Here is a 22373-nt window from a genome sequence, read left to right on the forward strand (position 1 = left end):
ACAGAACTCAAAGACAATGAGAAGCGAGAATCAAATAACCTGGAAAGACGGGAGCTGGACATTTCATGGTTTTCTACCGCAGCACAAATTTTGCCCACTTTGGCTTTATGCACTTACGTTGCACAGTCCATTTGCAGGAGGCAATTTATCCTAAATTGGGCTGCTCTGAGATTTCTCACCCAAGCCCTTGTGTTGAAACAGGAGCACAGAGTCTAATGAACGGAGGGGAGGGGTCCTTAAGGTAGTGGACTTGATGGCAGGAGGGGAAGAAGGAGAATGCAGGTGGGGGAGGGCCGGATCAGAATCACCCGTAAGGCCGTGTGCGCACGCACGCGTGTGTGCACACGCATGTGAGGATTTCGGAAAAGCTCTCTGCCTCCTTGTTGAGACGCAGGGCTGCTCTTAACACTTCAGGACCCCATCCTCGTCAGGCGAAGCAATGACTCGCGGCTTGTCCCTAGAGGCTGGAATTCTAGTCCTGATGAACCACTGGCACCCCTGGGGGGCTTTGGTCCCATCGCTTGACTTTAGATCCCTTCATCTAAGGTGTGGGGAAATACAGAGGTGCCTGTCGTACACGTTTGTTAGAGGATCAGCTCAGAGAGCGCGCACTGAAGTCGTTTGCATGCGATGAAACGCAGCATACGTCTTCCCGTTACTTTGTGTCCCCTGTCCTCGCTGCTGGTTATGGTCTTTCACTCCGGAGAGCAGACAGCACAAAGGTCTCGAGTCAGATCCTTCTAGCTGTCCTTCCCTGTAGTGTGTGGACTGGACAGGCCGCTGCACTTCTCTGAGCCCTGGAGGTCTCTCATCTTTCAAACAGAGGTAACTGCACTTACCTCCGAGGCTCTTGCAGAGTTGAAGTGAAATGGCTTGTAAAGTACCTGGCACTCAGCAGGTGCTCTCCCAAGGTGACTTTGCTGCCATCCTGCTGCCCATCGTCCTGGGCCTACTGACTTGACCCTCAGTCACTGAGGAGTGGGGGGGGGGGCTCAAGATGGGGCACGTACCCCTACATTGTCCAAATCATAAAACTAATCAGGAAGTTGAACCACCACCCCGGGCACTCTCGCTAGGCTCTCCGAGTTTGCAGTCATAGAGGAAGTGCTGTGATTCGAATAGGGAATAGTAATGGGAACTGTCAGCAAGTTTGATTTTTTCCCACCAGCTACAGCGTATTTAGTACAAGCATTGACCCTGGGTAGACTTCTAAAGAACTACTAAGACGTTAGGGAACTTATATTTATTACATTTGATTGGAAATATAAGCTTGGCACGTAGGAAATACGAAGGGAGTAGAGCAGTAGAGCAGTAAATAAATGATAAATGCAGTAGGTGGTCAGGGAAGGGTCTGGTTCCCTGTGCATCCTTCTTAACAATCCAAATAATGGGCCATCTTGGCTAGGATTCTGCCACCAATTGATGGGAGCAAAGAACTGAGGCAGGTGTGTGAAGAGTTCTAGAAAGGACTCTCATAGATTACTCATGGCAAAGCACGACTGTGTGCGCCTATGTGCGTGGCTGAGTGAATTAAATCCTCTTCTCAGAGTTCTAAGCTTTTATATTGAAGGGTCTCTGTGGACAGACCAGTCACAGAAGCAAAGCCTTTCTTTCTTTCTTTTTCTTTCTTTCTTTCTTTCTTTCTTTCTTTCTTTCTTTCTTTCTTTCTTTCTTTCTTTCTTTCTTTCTTTCATTTTTTTAGAAGCAAAGCCTTTAAACCAAAGCTTTAGGAACACGTGACATCATTTTCAGGGTGGGGAGAGGCCCGAACGGGATTCCTCTTTTTCCTTTCAGACCTGTGCCTGTCTTTGTGTAATTTACTTATTTTTGTTTGTTTTTAGAATCATTTGAAAAGAACTGCTTTAGAATTAATCAGCTGGAGGAGGGTCGATACCGGCAGGGTCACCAGCGGGCCGAGGGGCGATGAAATACAAGGATGGAAGGGGACGGGTGGGTCAGGGGAGGGGGGCGAGGTTTCAGTCAGAGCAGAGACGGGGCTTCGGAGGAAGGTAGGTCTTTGTCTGCATTTTATTTTATTTTTAAAGTTTATTTATTTATTTTGGGAGGGAGAGAGAGAGAGTGAGCACGAGCAGGGGAGGAGCAGAGAGAGAGAATCCCAAGCAGGCTCCACACTGTCCACGCAAAGTCCCAGCTTAAGGCTTGATCTCACCAGCCAGGAGATCATGACCTGAGCTGAAATCAAGAGTCTGACTCTTAACCGACTGAGCCACTGAGGGGCCCCTTTTGTCTGCATTTTAAACCTGTTTTTTTCTTTTCTTTTCTTTCCTTTCCTTTCCTTTCCTTTCCTTTCCTTTCCTTTCCTTTCCTTTCCTTTCCTTCCCTCCCCTCCCCTCCCCTCCCCTCCCCTCCCATCCCCTCTCCTCCCCTCTCCTCTCCTTCCTTTTTAACAGCAATGTGCTATGCCAAGAATTATTCCATTGAATACTAGATATGCTTTTAGATGCAATGTGTGAGCACTAGATAAAATTTTTGGTGATAACAGAGATGGGCTTAGTATTTAATTTGTAAAGTTTCATGCTTTAATTAACATGGCCACGGATAGTTTTCAGGGAATATCCGGAATGTTGATGGTTGGAATGGAGATCCAAACTGGGGACTTGAACATACGGGCCCCTTTCAAGTCTTGTTCTTTTAGTGAAATTCAAGCTTTAAATGATGAACTTAAGTTTTAAGATTTAGCTGGTGTAGCTATAAACAGCTCGGTACAAACTGCTTTTTTTTTTTTTTTAATTTTTTAAATCTTTATTTTCGAGACAGAGAAGGAGAGAGAGAGAGAGAGAGAGAGAGACAGTGCGGTGGGGGAGGGGCAGAGAGAGAGGGAAACAGAATCTGAAGCAGGGTCCAGGCTCCGAGCTGTCGGCACAGAGCCCGACGTGGGGCTCGAACTCCTGAGCTGTGAGATCATGACCTGAGCAGAAGTCAGACACTTAACCGACTGAGCCACCCAGGCGCCCCCAAACTGCATTTATTTTTAAATTGCTTCCTTGGGATATCTCGCTGAAGTTATTTGATTTAAACTGCCTTCCCTTTATTTCCAAAACTTTGATTCAAGTTCCAGGACTGAATATGAATACCTAGGATTTTTTCTATTGTGTAAAGTGCATTACAACTCTGGATGGACGGAAATCTCATTCTTTAAAAAAATATTTTTTAATGTTTATTTTTGAGAGAGAGAGACAGCGTGAGCGAGCAGGGGAGGAGCAGAGAGAGGGAGACACAGAATCTGGAGCAGGCTGCAGGCTCTGAGCTGCCAGCACAGAGCTGGACACGGGGCTCAAACCCATGAACTGTGAGATCACGACCTGAGCTGAAGTCGGACGCTTAACTGACTGAGCCACCCAGGCACCCCATCATTCTTTTTTTTTTTTTTTTTTTAATTTTTTTTTTTTCAACGTTTATTTATTTTTGGGATAGAGAGAGACAGAGCATGAACGGGGGAGGGGCAGAGACAGAGGGAGACACAGAATCGGAAACAGGCTCCAGGCTCTGAGCCATCAGCCCAGAGCCTGACGCGGGGCTCGAACTCACAGAGCGCGAGATCGTGACCTGGCTGAAGTCGGACGCTTAACCGACTGCGCCACCCAGGCGCCCCTCCCATCATTCTTTAAAAATATGTCACTACTAAACATCTTGGTAAAGAATGCACAGGTCAGGGGCGCCTGGGTGGCTCAGTTGGTTAAGTGTCTGACCCTTGGTTTTGTCTTAGATCATGATCTCATGGTTTGTGAGATTGAGCCCTGAGAGTTGGGCTCTGCCTGCTTGGACCTTCTGTCTCCCCCTTTCTCTCTGCCCCTCCCCTGCTCATGCTCTCCCTCTCTCTCTCTCCTCCCTGCCCCCCAAATAAAGAAATAAACATTAAAAAATGCACAGTTCTAACTTGATTTCGCATAGAATAGTCCCTTAGTGGTTCTGGTACTTTAGTGGATGACCAGATAACTACTTAGTGTCAACCGAGAAAAAGAGGCAGAACTGAAATAAAATAAAAGCAGTTATTTGGGGTCTGAGAATTGCGATTTGGAGGCACAGATTTGGGTAACAACCCACATTGCATCCCACTAGGGAGCCAAAGTCAGGAGTTTTTAAATATTTTTTTTTTCATATATGTATTTTTTCATGTATTTTGAGAGAGAGAGACTGTGTGAGAGTGGGCACGTGTGTGAGCTAGCAGGGGAGGGGCAGAGAGAGAGAGAAAGAGAGAGAGAGAGAATCCCAAGCAGGCTCTGTGTTGTCAGCTCAGGGTCTGAGGCGGGGCTCAATCTCACACACCATGAGAGATCGTGACCTGAGCTGAGATCAGGAGTCTGACGCTTAACCAACAGAGCCACCCAGGCGTCCCAAGGCCCATCTCCTTAATGGCCTCCTGACTCCCTTTCAGAACCCCTTGATGTAAGGGACTCCATTTTCTTTCACCTTTCACATTAGGAACGCATTTTGTCTTCAGAGCCTTGTTCTTCACTGTGTGTAACGCATAGCAACTATACTTTTTACATTTGTCTACCTGTTTCTCCATAGCTTATGGTCTCTCTTTTCCTTTCATTTTTTAAAAAAATTTTTTTAGATGTTTATTCATTTTTTGAGAGAGACAGAGCATGAGTGGGGGAGGGGCAGAGAGAGAGGGAGACACAGAATCCGAAGCAGGCTCCAGGCTCTGAGCCGTCAGCACGGAGCCCGACGCGGGGCTCGAACTCATGAACCGTGAGATCGTGACCTGAGCCAAAGTCAGATGCTTAATCAACTGAGCCACCCAGGCGCTCCTCTCTTCCTTTTAAAGGAGAAGTAAGCCATATGGCAACTTGAGAATTACACGAGTAACTATTACTTTGTACCTGCACAGCACTAGAAGTACACAGCAGACCCCCCAAAAGAAGGAGGCTGATCTATGACTTTGTACGGCGGGCTCTACTGGGCGTTGTGAAAATCTCTGGAGATGAAGCGATTGTATAGGACGCGTTTGCTGCTAAATATGGAGCCTGGCATATTAAACCTCTGACTGAGGTTCCCTGTGAGGATATTTGAGTCTTTTTTGCTCCTTTAGGATTCACCATCTTTTTCCGTATCGTGGAGTACCTCGAACTGAGCCCCTTGTTAAATCCCCCCCGTCATTCCCGCCAATTATAAAGCGGTGATGATGAGCAATTATTGGGAGGTGATTAAAACAGGCCTGCAGGTATAGGGCTCAAACTTTGCTTTCTGGTCCTCGGGAAGGACGAAGCCACAGAACTGTCTTTTTCTGGCTCATTCCTTAACTGTAGTGCTAGTTAAGTAGACAAAACACTTCCGAATCAAGGGGAATGTAGAGAATCCCTTAAGGACTTAATAAACACCTTCAGAGGCTCTCTGAAAGTATGTATTATTTACCTGTGGATTTTGACAGAAGCATTTGTCTGTAGACTGAGATGCTTCTTTTAAAAGCGTGGGCTTGTTTTCCATGCCTCACGTAAGGGTGCCGCCGAGGTTTGAGAGTGCGCATGCTTGGTCCGCCACACCCTCTACCTAGAGGTTTGTCTCCATAAGGCCTGTGACTCAAAGTCGTCCTGTCATTGTGGGCTTGTCAGTAAGTGTCCCTACCTTCCCTGTGTCGCAAGTTAAAAAAAGTTACCCAAAGGTATTTAAATAAAGGTCACAAGCAGGTCCCGTTAACGGTCCTCTATCTTCAGTCAAACTGCAAACCTGGCCTTCACCCTTCTTCCTTCACCCTCTGCCGCCACCACAAGGACTAATATGCCCGGGCTTCCGCATTCTGGTTCTGGGAGAGGGGAGCGCGTTGTCCTGTGGGACTTGGGGAGGCTCCTGAGTGGGGAGGGCTGGGGCGTGCAGCGGGAACGGGGGTCAGCTGTCACAGGCCGGGGAGAGAGAGGAGGCCTTTCCTCGAGGCCCAGCACAGGCTCACCAAATCCTGTCCTGCTGAAAGTGCTCTTCAGTCTGTAATGTGTGTAATGCCACTGATTATGTGATTCTGACTTGAGTCCCTCTTCCTGCCCTGTGGCGTTTCTCTTATAGCTGATGGGTCTAAAAGCACTTTTAACCTTATGGCCTCTGTAACCACATTGTCAAGCAGGGTGCTTCTGGATGGCAGCGACCTTCCAATTTAGGAGTGACTTGATTGGTGATTACTTTCTTCTCTCTCCCCCTCTGCACTTCTGGGCAGAATGTTCCAGGTCTCTGCACACAGTTAGGTTTAACTGCTGTTACTCTTTTTTTTTTTTTTTTTTTAACGTTTGCTCATTTCTGGGACAGAGAGAGACAGAGCATGAACGGGGGAGGGTCAGAGAGAGGGAGACACAGAATCCGAAACAGGCTCCAGGCTCTGAGCTGTCAGCACAGAGCCCGACGCGGGGCTCGAACTCACAGACCGCGAGATCATGACCTGAGCTGAAGTCGGACGCTCAACCGACTGAGCCACCCAGGCGCCCCTTAACTGCTATTACTCTTAACGTAAAGTGTATGGCAGAACAGATTGAAGCCCCTATAGGATTTCCTTGAGACTGAATCGTAAAGAAGTCGGTTAAAGTTCTTTTTCAGAAACAAGTTCGCTTAATCCAAGTCATTTTATTGAATGGTTTCGGTAAAGACGTGTGGTCAGTTTTTCCCTCCTAGACCCCCGGGCGTTCCAGTGATGATTGTGGCACTTGAGCTTGTGTTTTAACTATTAAGGGTTCTTGATGGTTCCAAACGCAGCCTGCCTCCTGAATGTAAGCGGCCGTCAGAAGCACGGGCCTGAACTGCGTGCTCTGTGAAAGTCTCTGCGGACGGGCCTCTCTTTTCCTTCCGTTCCCGTCAGCGTGTCTGTGTATGTGCTCCGTTACCGCTGTGTTTCCAATATACATCTTTCCCATTGGGCTTTCCTCCCACTCTTGTCCAAGATCAATCCTTCCGTTTAAAAGCTAGAAACTTGCCCCCCCCCCCCCCCAAAAAAAGTATGGAGGACACACAGTGCTTTCTCAGTGGAATCTATCGAGATGTGGTTTAATGGAGGGTGAGAAGCTGGACAGATTCCTGGGACCAGAGTCCAAGTTGATACTGTTTTCTGATTGTATCCCCACCCCCACCCTAGTTGAGCTTTATTGTTGAACCTGAATAAAGAAATCTCTCGTTATTTTAAGGCCTTTCCCGTTAAATCTTAACGTTTTAAATTTGGAGGGTGCAGGGGAGGATAAAACTTGACTCTCTAAAAAATTAGGTATTTGGGTATAATTCCTTTTTGTTTCTTGTTTCCCATAACCCCAAGGGTCCCTCTTATTGGAAGCATTAGAATTTTACTCCTCAGGTCTCCTTGGAAGGCAAATCTTTGATAAAGTGTGGGACATTTGAGTTTGTCCTGGCAACCTCCTGTTTGTTCTCTGTATTTGAGTCTAGTTTTTTTTTTTTTTTTTTTTTTTTACATTACACACATAAGCGAAATCATATGGTATTTCTTGTTCTGTGACTTGTTTTTACTTAGTAGAATGACCTTCTAGGTCCATCCATGTTGTCACGAATGGCAAGATTTCATTGTTTTTCATGCGTGTGTCTCACATCTTCTTTATCCAAGCATCTAACTGTCTATGCTGTTGCCGTGTCTTGGCTCTCGTAAATAACACTGCAATAAACGTGGGGGTGCATCGATCTTTTCAATTTAGTGTCTTCATTTTCTTTGGGTAAATATCCAGAAGTGGAATTACTGGATCGTATAGTATTTCTATTTTTAATATATATTTTTTTTAGATTCCAGGGGAAGTAGGCAGTTAGAGTCTAAAGAAGACATCAAGCATGTTGATTCTTTGGAAAGATTCCTCCAAATCTGGTTGTGGTCTGCAAGGAGGAAAACCAGGCAGCTGAATGGATGGGTGTTCTTAATGCTAGAGCCATTTGTGCCCCTTGAGCGTTCCATTTTAAGTGTATTAATTATTCAAGAAACTGGTAAATGTAATAGACTGTCAAGTACCGTGTGGGAACTTGGGGGTCGTGCAGGAACTTGGCACATTCAGGATTCACTCATTGCTCCTGTGCCGGGGTGCAACAGTAGATGAGGCCGGAGGAATCACTCCGCCTTGTGTGATTTCCACGGGTGTTCGGGTTTATCACGTAGGCCAGGAGGGCCCTGGTAGGTGGGAGGTGCTGTCACAAGCCTGGAGTGATGGGTCAGGTGTTGGTGATGAGGGAGGCAGTCTGGGCAGGAGTCAGCAGGTGTGTGATGATCCAGCCGGTGAGGATGAGACCCTGGAGAGGGATGGCTGGGGAGGAGGGGCTGGGCTTCTAGAGATGAAACCTGTGCGGTGCCTCCAAGACAGAGAATCAGTGGTGGCTCTGATGTTTGTGGTTTGAGAGCTTAATATAAACACCAGATTCGATGAGGAAAGCTCAGTTTGGATTTAGAGCATTGGAGAAGTATGTGGGACCTCTGGGTGGAGATGTCTGCTAAGCAGCTGGAAGCCTGGGCTCATGTCCATGAGTGAGGTCTGGGACCCAGACCAGCTCAGAAAAGGACGGCGTAATCTTGGGTGAATGTGCAGCCTGGGTGGGAGCTGAAAACAGAACGGTGGAGCCTCACATGTGGGGGATGGTCAGAGGGGGACATTCGGGTGGAAAGAGAAAACAACAACAGATTCCTAGAAACCCAAACAAGGACTGTGGTAACATGGAGGAGATGTTACTTTATAAGGCTGAATGCTACGGAGGGGTTTGTAGGAATGAACATGTGGACAGCTGGATTTGGTAGGTAGGGGGTTGCCCTTGATCTTAGGAAGAGTGATTCCAGAAGATGGTAACAAGGAAGCACTGTAGTGGGTTGAGGAACAGTGGTTAGACATGAGGGTTGTTGGGGATGTTCTGAGAGATGAAAAGGTGGAAGGTTATGGTACAGAATTGAGCGTACTTAACAGGAATGGAATAGTTGGTGCGGTCTCTACTTGCGGGTGTATTCTTTTTTTTTTTTATTTTTTTTTTAAATTTTTTTTTTCAACGTTTATTTATTTTTGGGACAGAGAGAGACAGAGCATGAACGGGGGAGGGGCAGAGAGAGAGGGAGACACAGAATCGGAAACAGGCACCAGGCTCTGAGCCATCAGCCCAGAGCCCGACGCGGGGCTCGAACTCACGGACCGCGAGATCGTGACCTGGCTGAAGTCGGACGCTTAACCGACTGCGCCACCCAGGCGCCCCTTGCGGGTGTATTCTTACCTCAAACGTATTTGACAAAGTAGGCACTCATTGTATGTGTAATACATGTGCAATACATATGCGTCTATAACATGTAAATTACTCAAATGATATACACATAGATGTAAACCTGTCTCTTGACTATTTTGATTAAAAAAAGCCTTTGAACGGACCGGAAAACCTCAACACTTAATTTTATATGCTTTCTCTAAACAGATTTTAATTGACACATTCTAATGGGGACCTTTACTTTGGTTGGGGGAAATCCCACGTAGTCACAGTGGAAAGGGAATCGATTCCTCCTCCCCCTCCCCCGCTCTAGGAAACAACCCGAGGTTATCTGAGATCCAGTTTTAGTACTTAGTTGATTGCTTCTAATTAGGCAATGGTCTTGCTTTCATATGAGGAGCCTCTTAGTAAAATGTGAACTCGTAGCATTTTTTAAAAGTTTAATTCTTCATTGAGATATAACCTACGCACCGAAAAGTGCATGACTGTTTTTTAATGAGCTGTCATTCGTACATCAAATTCACTTCTTTAAAATGTAGACTTCAGTGGCTTTTAGTACCTTCTGAAAGCAGCTATCGCCACTATCTAATTCCAGCACATTTTTATTCCCCGCCCCCCACCCTTGCCCCCAAAGGCAATCCCATACTCCCCTACCTTCCCTGGAGCCCCTAGCAATCACTAACCTATTTTCTGCCTCTATGGATTTGTCCGTTATGGACCTTTCCCATAAGTGGAATCATCCACTATGTGGTGTTTTGTGTGGGGCTCCTTAGCATGATGTTTTCAAGGGTCACCTGTGTTACAGGATGAATTTGAATGTGATTTACTTGTGGTCAGATAATATTCCGTTGTACAGACATACCACATTTTGTTTATCCACGCCTGTGAGTGACTTTTAACGTTCTCATTTTTAAAGCTTCGGGGCCTGGTTTGTGCGTGCCGAAGCACATAGGGGCCCGCACAGAGGCTGTGCCATCAGCTTCGCCCACATCACTGGGCACTTGAGGTTCCTATGCTGATTGACCTCGGAGGCCTTGTGTGTCTGCATGCTCGTGTGCCCACAGCCACGGGACAGCTTTGGGTTTTATCTGCACTGAATCCCAGGCAAGGGTGTTTCTAGGGACCCTAGGATGGAGCAGAGACCCCATGCAAAGTGTCCGTTGACTTTCGTCGCTGGGGATCTGCAGACTTGCATAAATGTGGAATGAACTCCCCCCCCCCCCCCCCCCCCCCCCGGTGTGGATATTGACTAGTTTGGGAGCTTTGATGGTTCCTAGCAAATACTTGGGGCTGACATCTGGTCATATGTGTATGTGAGCTGAGCAGGGTGTCTCCGAGGCCTGGTGGAGTCTCCTGGGCAGGGACGCCCGGGGGCCGAGAGCCGGGCTCCTGCCGATCAAGGTCATGTCCCTGAGGTTTGTTCAAGTGGACTAGCCTGCTCATTTTCTTTCTGTCCACTTTTTCTGTGGGCGATGTGACCCTGTTTACATCTCTCAAAAGGAAGCACTCCCAGAAAAACCCCTTTAGGATTCGTAACTAAGTGGGCTTGTAGGGATTTACGTGTTCTTAGGTGGGTAAATGTTCTTTCATAGAGCCTAACACCTTTGCTTTTATATTTTTCCCCTAAGTATACATAATTGACGTCTCAGTAAATGACGCAGACGGTTTGTGACCGAAGTTCCCCAGCACTCATGCTAAGCTAACGAGGTGCACCCAGACATTGGGTTTTCTTGGCTCCACCTGGAAAGGGGGGTCGTCAGCTTTAGGGAGATTGCTTGTATACTTTGTCAGTTCAGGGGAAATCTAAACAAGTCCAGGAATGACTTCTAATTGTTTTTTTCCTTTTGTTTTTATTTTTTATTTTATTTTTTTAATGTTTATTTTTGAGAGAGAGAGAGAGAGGGAGGGAGAGAGAGAGAGAGAGAACAGGGGAGGAGCAGAGAGATAGGGAGACAATCAGAAGCAGGCTCCAGGCTCTGAGCTGTCAGCACAGAGCCCGCCGCAGGGCTCGAACTCACGAACCGTGAGATCACGACCTGAGCCGAAGCTGGACGCTCAACTGACTGAACCACCCAGGCGACCTGCTTTTTTCCTTTTGTTTAAAAAAAATTTTTTTTTATTCTTTATTTTTGAGAGACAAAGACAGAGCATGAGCAGGGAAGGGGCAGAGAGAGAGGGAGACACAGAGCCCGCCGTGAGGCTCAAACTCACGAACCGCGAGATCATGACCTGAGCCCAAGTCAGATGCTTAACCGACTGAGCCACCCAGGTACCCCTTTTCCTTTTGTTTTTAAACCATGAGAGTTGTTGCAAGGTCTGAGTTCCTGAGCTTTGGCCCCATGTCTTTCTATGACTATATGGAAAAGGCATTTTGTAATGTGTTTATTCCTTGACTTGGGTGTGTGTGGATGGGGGGAGGAGGAAGGAGTGGTGGCGACTTGATGTGAAGATCTCAGTTGTGTCCTGCAGTTCATATTGTTTCTCGCCTGTTTTTGAAGTGTTCCTTGCATATATGAGAGTAAAACGCACATGCTTGATTCTTGAGGTTTTGACTGCAGTTCTTAATTGCATACAGAACTCTCAGGCATTAGAAGTGGGAAATATAGGGGCGCCTGGGGGGCTCAGTTGGTTCAGCATAGGACTTCGGCTCAGGTCATGATCTTGTGGTCTGTGAGTTCTAGCCCCATGTCCGGCTCCGTGCTGACAGCTCGGAGCCTGGAGCCTGCTTTGGATTCTGTGTCTCCCTCTCTCTCTCTCTCCCCCTCTCCCGCTCACGCTCTGTCTCTGTCTCTCAAATAAATAAAAAAACCTTAAAAAAGTTTTAAAAAATCTATTAATTTTGGAACTACCATTTGGCCAGAATGTTACTTATTTTTCCCCTACTTTTAGATCACGGGATAAACTGATCTCATGAAAAGTTTTGCACAGTTAAATAGAAAGAACCGCTCTGTGCATGTGCGTGCCTTTTCTGACTAAATTTAAGCTGTTCGCTGTCTTTTTTTTTATCGGTTCACGACCATAAAATTTAGCACTGGAGATTTCAAATTTACCTTCAGTTATGGTGCAATAATTTGACTCTGAAGATGTATCCATAACCTTCCAATTAGGGTCAGAATTAGTCATTTGGATTCGGAGCAATATTTCGACCATGTAGACATTGTTAATAACTGCTTTAACTGTAATTTAAAAACTCAGATGTTTACATATTTTGCTTTTTTTCCTCCCAGGGCTATGTTTAAGCTAAGAAATCAGATGGCTTTTCCACAGATCAAAGGCCTATAAAATTAGTCTTCAAAGCCTTTGAAGCTGCAATATTTCAGGAAATAGTGTAAATACAATCAATCGACTCTTTTTAAAATAAAGCTTTTCCTGCTATCGCTAGGGATTTGTATTTAGCATTTCTAAAAGTTTCTTGATGGTAAAAACCTCACCATTAAACAGGATTAGAGACTCATGTATTTTTTAAAGTCAGGATTACAAGTGGATTTTAAAGAAAATCCATTAAGGGAAACTTCTACTTTATCTGAAGCCTGAAAGAATGGGTAGGGGAAGAGAGGTTGAAGGAGTGTATAATCTGCTTTAGAGAGAAAGTGAGACAAACTTTATTTTTTTATTTATTTTTATTTTTTAAAACGTTTATTTATTTATTTATTTATTTTTATTTAAAAAAAAAGTTTTTTTTCAACGTTTATTTATTTTTGGGACAGAGAGAGACAGAGCATGAACGGGGGAAGGGCAGAAAGAGAGGGAGACACAGAATCGGAAACAGGCTCCAGGCTCTGAGCCATCAGCCCAGAGCCCGACGCGGGGCTCGAACTCACGGACCGCAAGATCGTGACCTGGCTGAAGTCGGACGCTTAACCGACTGCGCCACCCAGGCGCCCCTAAACGTTTATTTATTTTTGAGACAGAGAGAGACAGAGCATGAACGGGGGAGGGGCAGAAAGAGAGGGAGACACAGAATCTGAAACAGGCTCCAGGCTCTGAGCTGTCAGCCCAGAGCCCGACGCGGGGCTCGAACTCACGGACTGTGAGATCGTGACCTGAGCTGAAGTCGGACGCTTAACTGACTGAGCCACCCAGGCGCCCCGAGACAAACTTTAAACAAGTAGACACTCTGGGATCTTCGTAATTCCCAAAAGGATTCTTCACCATTGGGCAATCTCCAGTTTAGATACAGGACACATATGTTGATGAGATAAGGCAGCCTTAATTTATGAATCCAGTGTTAAGAAGGCAGTTTTTAAAAAATAAGAAAATAGAAAGGAAAACAACCTTCCTATTTTAATCTTTTTCTGATCCTAAAATGTTCTTTTAGAAAATGAAATTAAGAACAGGAATAAAGAAGAAATAAGCCGTTTATATCCATAAAGTCTAAAGAAGAGAAGTACTGTTAACATTTTGGAATATGAAGGAATTCTTAAGGAATATGAAGGGTCTTAAGGCTTTTCCCCAGTTTGTTATATTTGTTATTTTTCAGAGTCACCATTTAAAAATCTTAGATGAATGAATGTGTCTAAAGGATTCTGTGATCCTGAGTGGATTTTTAACCAGGAGTGGGGAGGGGGGGCGGAGGGGAACAGGTAAACTTTGAGAAAAAGGAAGTTCTGGTAGGAGATTTGCAACCTAGGGAAATTCAGTAAATATTTAAGACCGAATCATGTCTTCAAAACGTATTTTCCAAAGAACTCTTAAGGGTGTTATCAACTTTTTTGGATGACTTCTATGGAGGGTTTTTATTTTTTATAAATAGTCAAAGATCATAGAGCTGAATTAGAAAATAGAGTTCCCCAGCTTTGAACCAAGTTTGTTAGCAAATTTGGCCTAGTTCATGCTGTTTTGTTTTTTCATGCTGGATTTTTTATTTCTAGGTTGCTAATTATTTCATTAGTCGTTTTATGGAACGATTATTTACCAACATGGCAGGGTTTGTCACAACTGGCGATACGTGAGAAAATTGGGGAGACGAGGAAATAGGAGAAAGAAAAAGACAAAATCAGTAGTCAAAATACAGTTGGCTCCAATCCTTTAAGCAGCCGAAGCAAACAGGAGGCATGATCAGTCAGGAGAATTAGTGTCCGTTAGAAGAGAAATTCGGTTCCAGAGACACTGAGCTATTTGGGATACGGAGTCCGGATTTGAATTTCTCTTGGGAATCCCAAAAGGTGCTGTGATAAGGGACCAGAGGGTTTACAACATCCCTAAAGAAAATGTAGTGAATGATGTGTTGGCCTGGGAACGTACCGGTCCGTCACGGGCTCCCCCAGCGCCTGGTGTGTGCCGGAACAGGGCAGGGGCGATTCTGGGGGCAATTCTGGCAAACGATCTGGCTCAGGCAGTGTTAGCGGGCCTGGGTGCTGCAGGGCCTCCCTAACGGGGAGACAGCGTCCAATCTTCCGAGGAGGTGGGAGGTGCCAGGGGATGGAAAAAAAAAAAATCACAAAATGGAACTTGACTCGCCCTCTTACTGATTTCCACAAATGTTGCCCGTATGGGGCTGTAGAATCCATCAGGCTGTTTGACAGAAGAAGAAAGTCTTAATTTGCCATCCCCTCGAAGGTCACCTTGCCATTGCCCCTGCACCTCCTTTGTGACTTGGCAGGCTTTTGAGAGGATTCTTTTTTTTTTTCTTTTTCTCCTCACTTGTTTTGGGTTTAGGGTTTTGTTAAATGAGTTTTGGGTCTTACGTTTTCTTTGCTATAAATATCCACCCAAAGCCATCGCGTTGAGAAATCTTTGCAGCCTGGAGTTTTCGGGATTAAAATCCAAGAGCCAGGGGCGCCTGGGTGGCGCAGTCGGTTAAGCGTCCGACTTCAGCCAGGTCACGATCTCGCGGTCCGTGAGTTCGAGCCCCGCGTCGGGCTCTGGGCTGATGGCTCAGAGCCTGGAGCCTGTTTCCGATTCTGTGTCTCCCTCTCTCTCTGCCCCTCCCCCGTTCATGCTCTGTCTCTCTCTGTCCCAAAAATAAATTAAAAAAAAAAAAAAATCCAAGAGCCATTTTACGAGCCGAGGTTAACCAGGGAGCAGCTCTGCGGGGTGCTTGTCTGCCCCTTCTTAAATGACGGGATGGTGGTGCCTGCCTCGATGTGGCTGAATTCCGTGCGGAGGTGCACTTAGTGGGACCGAGCTCTGCTGGGTGCTGGGGGAGCCAGGGTCTTGGTTGTAGGCTCTCCCCATAACTTCTCCCTGTAACTCGCTCCCAGGCTCAAGGATGAATCCTCAGATGAGACTTGGAATTAAAGCAAGCCAAGAAGGCTTCTATTCACCTAGAAATTTTACTGTCATCTAGCAAGATATACCCATGACTATCCTTCCACTGTTTCCTTTGCTAATTTGGTAGATAAAAAGTTTAAAAAAAATTTTTTTTTTCTTTCATAAAGAGTGGCTCCCACTCCTCTTTCTGCTATTATGCCACGTAAATTGGAACAGGACCGTTTCAGGGCATAATGTAATTCTCTCAGATTATCTTGGGGATCCGCTTTGAGCTCTTAATGCCTAGACACCTATGAGCGCTTACGGCTGCTTTTGTGTTCACGCAGCCCGTGTAAAGGACCGAGCACCATGCCCCTGATCTACGGCTGTAGGAGATGCTGTTCCATAGGTAATAGACTCCATCTACAACGCTGTCCTAATGTTGGTGCAGCCTACACAAGGCACAGGTGACAGAGGACTAGGAGAAGAGCAGCACTACTTTGAGTAGATAGAATCCTCTGTCTTGTGGATCTAAGGGATTCTTCGTCCTGTAGCTTGAAATGTAGCAAGATCAGCTTAGGCGGTTCAAAGAATTTTTCTTTCTTTTCGTAAAGGTCAGCCAAATATATTTTGAATACGTTCAGAGCCCTGAACTAGTTTTTTTTTTTTTTTTGGCAATGAAAATATTTAGGTGAAACCTGAAAATGAAATTAGATGGTATGCCGGAGGCCAGAAACCCAGAAGTTACACGTGAATGTGGACCGATAATATTCTGTCTTAGAATAGATTGTTTATCTCAGTGAGCACCAAAAAAGGAAAACCATGGGCTCAAAACTAGAAGCTGCTGATTGGGGGGTCACAATACTCACGCTATTTTAAAATTGCTTTTTCTTAATTTGTTTCTTGGACGAGGAGTTTGAATATCGTGCTGAACGGTCAGGTATTGAGTTTGCTTTTGCGGTTTTTAGAACAGTGATGCAATGGCTACTAAAATACCCAAATCTAGGGAATGTGAATTGGAGTCGAACTTTCTAGACCACTGCTTTTTAATTGGTAAAAGTCATAACTGCTGAAAACTGTTGTGGGGAGAAGAATCGAAAGCATCCTTTGTCAAGATCTGTTGCTTTTGGTAATTGAATGGTTTTGTCCCCACCTTACAGTTGGAACAGTGGGAGGGCCTTGACTACAGAACTGACCTCAGCTGATGCCAAGGCGGGGGTGGGGGGGTTGGCACTATGCTGTGAAGTGTTACCGGAGCTTTCCTGCTGAACTTTTTGGTTTTCTTTTCTTTTCTTATTTTTTAAGTTTATTTATTTATTTTGGGGGGAGGGGGGAGAGAGAGAGAGTACGGGCACACACTCGCAGGGGAGGGGCAGAGAGAGAATCCCAAACAGGCTCAGCACCGTCAGTGCGGAGCCTGACGTGGGGCCCGATCCCACAAACTGCGAGATCATGACCTGAGCTGAGATCCAGAGTCGGATGCTTGACCGGCTGAGCCACCCACCCAGTTGCCCCACCTTGTCTGTGACCTGTGTCCTCATTCACGTTTTCAACCTGGACAAGGTAGGACTCAGATTCTTGCAATTCAAATACAAATTATCCTCTCCTGTATACTTTGTATACGTAGTATTGGGAAAATTACCAGAGTCAACAAATTAATACTCAACACGAAAATGTCCTTATATATAACTTCTTTCAACCATTAGACTGGATTTTTCTGTTTTATTTTGCCCTGAGAACCCCAAGGTAGGTATTTTTCTTGTACTATTATGTGTAACAAATGAAACCTACTGAATGCAAATGAAGAATTTCAAGCTGTAAAGACCACGGTTAATCTTAAAGGCAGGTGGAAAAATTTTTTAACATTGTAAGTCTCTCGGGGCGCCTGGGGGGCACAATCAGTTAAGCGTCCGACTCTTGGTTTCGGCTCAGCTCGTGATCTCCCATCAGGCTCTGTACAGATGGTGCGGGGCCTGCTTGCTTGGGATTCTCTCTCTCTCTGCCCCTCCCCCGCTTGTGTGAGTGCTCGCTCCCTCTCAAAAAGAAAATAAAAAAAAAAAAAATTAAAGTCTCTTAAGCAGGAATACTGTTCATTTCCTGGAGATTTGTTGAAGGGAAGATATGAACCGTATTGGATTTTTCCCCACCTGAGGCCTTTGTGGACCACAGAAACTCTTAGAGGGCTGTAAATTTCAGATCAGGTGATTTGGGAAGAGAGGCAGGAGTGAGTGAGTGCGTACTTCGCAGTGATGACCCGGAAATGCAGTTAAATAAACGGAACCGCCTCACCCCCTTTAAGACGGCTCTTGTGACATACTAAAAAAACCCCAGAAAATAACACATGTTGGCAAGGGTCTGGAGCCCTTGGAGCCCTTGGGCGCTGTCCGTGTAAGACGGTGCTGCTGCTGTGGAGAAGCAGCCGGAGGCTCGCTCAGAGTGCCAAGTGTGAAGTCCCCACGTGAGCCAGCTGCTCTGCTTCCGGGTGTAGACCCCAAAGAATTAAAAGTAGGGTCGTGAAGAGACCCTTGCACACCCAGTCGCAGATAGCCGAAAGGTGGAAGCAACCGAGGTGTCCGTTGACCGCCACAACGAACGTGGGGTTGTTTCATCCCATGGGATGTTATTCGGCCTCAGCAAGGGAGGAAATTCGGACCTGCTGCAGCCTGGATGGGCCTGGAGGGCGTTGTACAAAGTGAACTAGGCGGTCGCAAGAGGCAAATACTGTAGGCTTCTCTTTATACGAGGCACCTGGAGGAGTCAAGTTCCTGGAGGCAGAAAGTCGGATGGTGGCTGCCAGGGTCAGGAAGAGAGGGGAATGAGACATATTGGCCAGCTGTGCAAGAGGAAGAGTTCTGGAGATTGGTGTGCAACAATGGGAATGTGCTCATGTTAGGAGGGGTTTAGATGCTTTACCACAATTGGAAAACTGTACATGTAATTTATTGTATGTGCCTGTCGTGATTTGATTTAAAGTTTATTACTATTTTCTTAAATGTTTATTTATTTTTGAGAGAGAGAGAGAGAGAGAGAGAGAGAGAGAGAGAGAATGGGGGAGGGGCAGAGAGAGAGAGAGAGGGAGGGAGACACAGAATCTGAAGCAGGCTCCAGGCTCTGAGCTGTCAGCACGGAGCCCGACCGCGGGGCTCGAACCCACGAACTGTGAGATCATGACCTGAGCTGAAGTCAGATGGTTAACTGAGCCACCCAGGTGCCCCATGATTTGATTTAAATAGTAGTCTAATGAGGTCAGTGCCTAGATTGTAATCTGCTCCCCCATTCCCTATCCTCATCCCCTTATATAATTTTTTTGCTATCTTCTTATAAATACTGTGTAACTTGGGGGTGCCTGGGTGATTCAGCCGGTTAAGCGTCCAACTTCAGCTCAGGTCATGATCTCGCAGTTTGTGAGTTCGAGCCCTGCATCAGGCCCTCTGGCTTCAGTTCTGTGTCTCCCTCTCTCTGCCCCTCCCCGCTCGCAGTCTCTCTCCCTCTCTCTCTCTCTCTCTCCCCCTCCCCTCAAAAAAATAAACATTTAAAAAATTTTTAAAATACCATATAGCTTGTTTTCTTCGTTGTCTCTTTTCCCTCTAGAGTGTAAGCTCCATGAGGGCACAGACTTCTGTTTTGTTCTATAGCTCTGGTGCCAGAAAGGGTGCGTTGGCACATAGTGGGTATCAGCAGATATCTGTGGAGTGATAGAATATTGTAAAGTCAAGTCACTTGAATGACAGTTGCATTTGGGATATTTTATCTTAATGTCTTTTTGAGATTTAACATAAAGCATACAACTCTCGAGTAGATCACTCAATAAATACTTATGCGTCTGTATGCCTGTGGTCAATGCCCAAAGGAAAACACAGACTATTCCCACCTTAGAAGATCCCTTATGCCCCTCTCCAGGCAGTGCCCTTCTTGCTGGATGTAGTCACTGTTTTAGTTTCTATCACCCCTGCATTTATTTGCCTTCACACTTCAATTAAATGGCATTTTACGGATATACTCTTTTGTCTGCCTTCTTTCAGCCAACGTGATGTCTGGGAGGTTCAGCCACGTTGAGTGTTTTCCTGGGTGGCAGATCGCTGTTGGTTCATCTGCCCCTTGCTGATCAACATCTGAGTTTTTTTCTGTTACGAAAAAGATTCCCGTATATATTTTCGGTGGACATAACTTGGGTGAAATACATAGGGGTAGAATTAACTCCTAGGATAGACCTATCCTTTAGAAACCGCCCGATGGTTTTCCCGGGTGGTAGAAATGCTTTACGTTCTCACAGCACTTGGGCCCCATTCTGGTGAACACGACGAGTGCTTCTCTTTAAATTTTTTTTTTTTCAACGTTTATTTGTTTTTGGGACAGAGAGAGACAGAGCATGAACGGGGGAGGGGCAGAGAGAGAGGGAGACACAGAATCGGAAACAGGCTCCAGGCTCCGAGGCATCAGCCCAGAGCCCGACGCGGGGCTCGAACTCCCGGACCGCGAGATCGTGACCTGGCTGAAGTCGGACGCCCAACCGACTGCGCCACCCAGGCGCCCCAGAGTGCTTCCCTTTAGAAGCCATGCTTGTGGATGTCTGTCTAGTGCATCCTCTGTGATTTTCATTTGCATTCCTCTAACGAGTAAGGTTGAGCGTCTACTCACGTGCTTATTGGCCACTGGAATACTCTCTGCAAAATACCTGTTCAAGCCTTTTGTTCATTCATCTTGTCTCTACATCTTGTTCTGTGTGCAGCCTGTATTTTGGGCACAAGTCTAGTGTCAGATACACACGTTGCAAATATCCTTTTCCGGCCCGTGTCTTTCCTAAAATCCCGTAATGAATCGAAGTCCTTAAGTTTGGTAAAATCAAATTGATCAAGGTTACTTCAAAGATTACGTTCTGTTTTAAAAAAAAAAAATGTTGCCTGTCTTGGAATAATTTTAAAACCCTTAATGCAGTTAGCACAATAAAATGAACTCATATTAGACACTCATTTGAAAGGGACAGAGAATTAAGTTTAAGCAAGTTCAGGATCCAAACCTCTTTAAGGATAAGACCAAGATACGAGGCCTCTTTTTAGGTGACGTTTTGCATACACTTTTTAAAAATTGAACTTTGTTTTGTCAACATTAAGAGAATCTGGTCTGATGGCCACAGTAGGGGGACGGTGACTTGGGAGCGAGGAGATTGTTTAACTTGGACTCGGAACCTTTGTCTTCTCTCTCCTTCACAAATTGTGGGCCTAACGCTTTCTGTTTGCCCCTCACCTTTCCTTCATGGACTCTGTTATAAACTTTTATTCTACTGTTTTTCTAATGTGTTTTTTTTGCCCCCTGTTGTTTTCTAATGTGCTAACCCAATAGGAGAGCCCAACAAGACGTTGGAACGTAGCATCTGCTGTACAAAATTAATGGCTGGTAAAACCTGAGGCTGCTGTACATGGGGGTTCTGTTGAAATTGTTCCCAAACTTTCCCTGCTGCTAGGATTCTTCCTTAAAATAGGGTCGCGAAGGGACTCCACCTTGCGGTTCTGCCAGTGCCCTTTCTGGAGCCCGTATTTCTGCTTGGAGTGTCTTTTCAAGTGAGTTACCTGATACGTCTTTTTGAAGGAGTGGCTGGGGAAAGCTTTCTGTTTTCCTAGGTAATATTTACTTTAACCTTTTTACGCTCAGGTTTCTGCACAGATAACCATTCTCAGAAACAAGTGCCCGTTTGTGAACGCTTTCTTTTTGCTTTTGCTTTGTAGGCTTTTTCCCTACGTTCACACCGTCCGATATGGGTGTTACAAATTTTGTTGTGGTTGATTTGCCGTTCCACTGTTTTTTTGTTCCCTTCTCTATTTCTCTACTTTGTCTTTAATTTGCTGTTTCCAGTTTCTGAGGACCAAAGTGTAGCTCATTCATTCGAGACTTCTCTTCCTTTTCAACGTAACCATTTAAGGCTTCCTTCCATTGCTTCTATGCTATGGCACTCTATGTATCCAACATCTGTCTCGTTTTTCTCATTTAACAGTCTCTCCTTTCACCATCACTGCCACCGGCCGGCTTCAGACCCTCCTTCCGTGCTCAGGATTCCTTAATCTCTGGTCTGGATTGGACTTCAACCTCTGTGTACGAATGCCTGAATGTATACCAAAGATTTCCCCCTGAAGGCTTTACGGCAACTACAAATTGACCCGTCTACACAGCAAAAGCCCAACAACAAATTTCCTCTTCTTTCGCCTTCATGCTTTTCTCCCTTTGCATCCTTTTCACCCACGCAGACACGCAGACTCATTCTTTCCACAGTGGCTGATGGTGTCCCTTTGACCGCTCCTGCCTCAACCCGGCCCTTCCTGGCCCCACTTTTCCTCTTTCAGATGTTCCTTCCAATGTGTCCAGTGACTTAGTGGTGTTCCAGGATTCTCTGCTGATTTCAGTTCTGCCGCTGCCTCCTTCAGGCCACCGTCTCTTGCATGGTGGGTCTCCACGGCGATTTAACCTGTCCCTTACCTTCCCCGTGCTCCCCAGGATTCAATCTTCTCCGTCTCCGACCCGAGCGGGGTGGCCTCGCTCAACACCGGCAAACTTGGTCACACCTTTCACTCCTCGTCTTCGGTTATTTCCTCACCTCTCAGAGGGCTTATGGAGTCCAGCTTACGTCACATGGATTTCGAGGCCCTTCAGATTTGGGTTTCTACTTCCTCTTCCTTCCACACGTGGCACGTACCTGCGTCCTGGCCGCGTGGATCATGTTGAAGCCTCCAGAACAGAATGTTGCATATTGGTTACTGCCTTGGAGAGATTACGTATGTTGTTGCCCTTACCCAGAATGTCTTATTGCAGCCTCTCTGTTCGTCGTCTTTAAATTTTTTTTTCAACGTTTATTTATTTTTGGGACAGAGAGAGACAGAGCATGAACGGGGGAGGGGCAGAGAGAGAGGGAGACACAGAATCGGAAACAGGCTCCAGGCTCTGAGCCATCAGCCCAGAGCCCGACGCGGGGCTCGAACTCCCGGACCGCGAGATCGTGACCCGGCTGAAGTCGGACGCTTAAC

At 45.9% G+C, this 22373-nt stretch overlaps 1 protein-coding gene across 5 annotated transcripts in view; it reads left to right on the top strand.

The window, feature by feature from the left end:
- Positions 1–22373, top strand: part of LOC122480709 (phospholipid-transporting ATPase IB) — a 606753-nt gene that overhangs the window by 45251 nt on the left and 539129 nt on the right. The window contains exon 1 of one of the 5 annotated variants that reach the window (XM_043575471.1): positions 15658–15769. The exons of the other annotated variants lie outside the window; for them this stretch is intronic. Coding sequence (XP_043431406.1) covers positions 15730–15769 — 40 coding nt within the window. The 5' untranslated portion in view covers positions 15658–15729. Of the gene's footprint in view, positions 1–15657; positions 15770–22373 lie in introns of those variants that run through there. 5 annotated transcript variants of the gene reach the window in all.

This window comes from Prionailurus bengalensis, chromosome A1 (assembly GCF_016509475.1).
Source record: "Prionailurus bengalensis isolate Pbe53 chromosome A1, Fcat_Pben_1.1_paternal_pri, whole genome shotgun sequence".
NCBI classification, from domain to species: domain Eukaryota; kingdom Metazoa; phylum Chordata; class Mammalia; order Carnivora; family Felidae; genus Prionailurus; species Prionailurus bengalensis.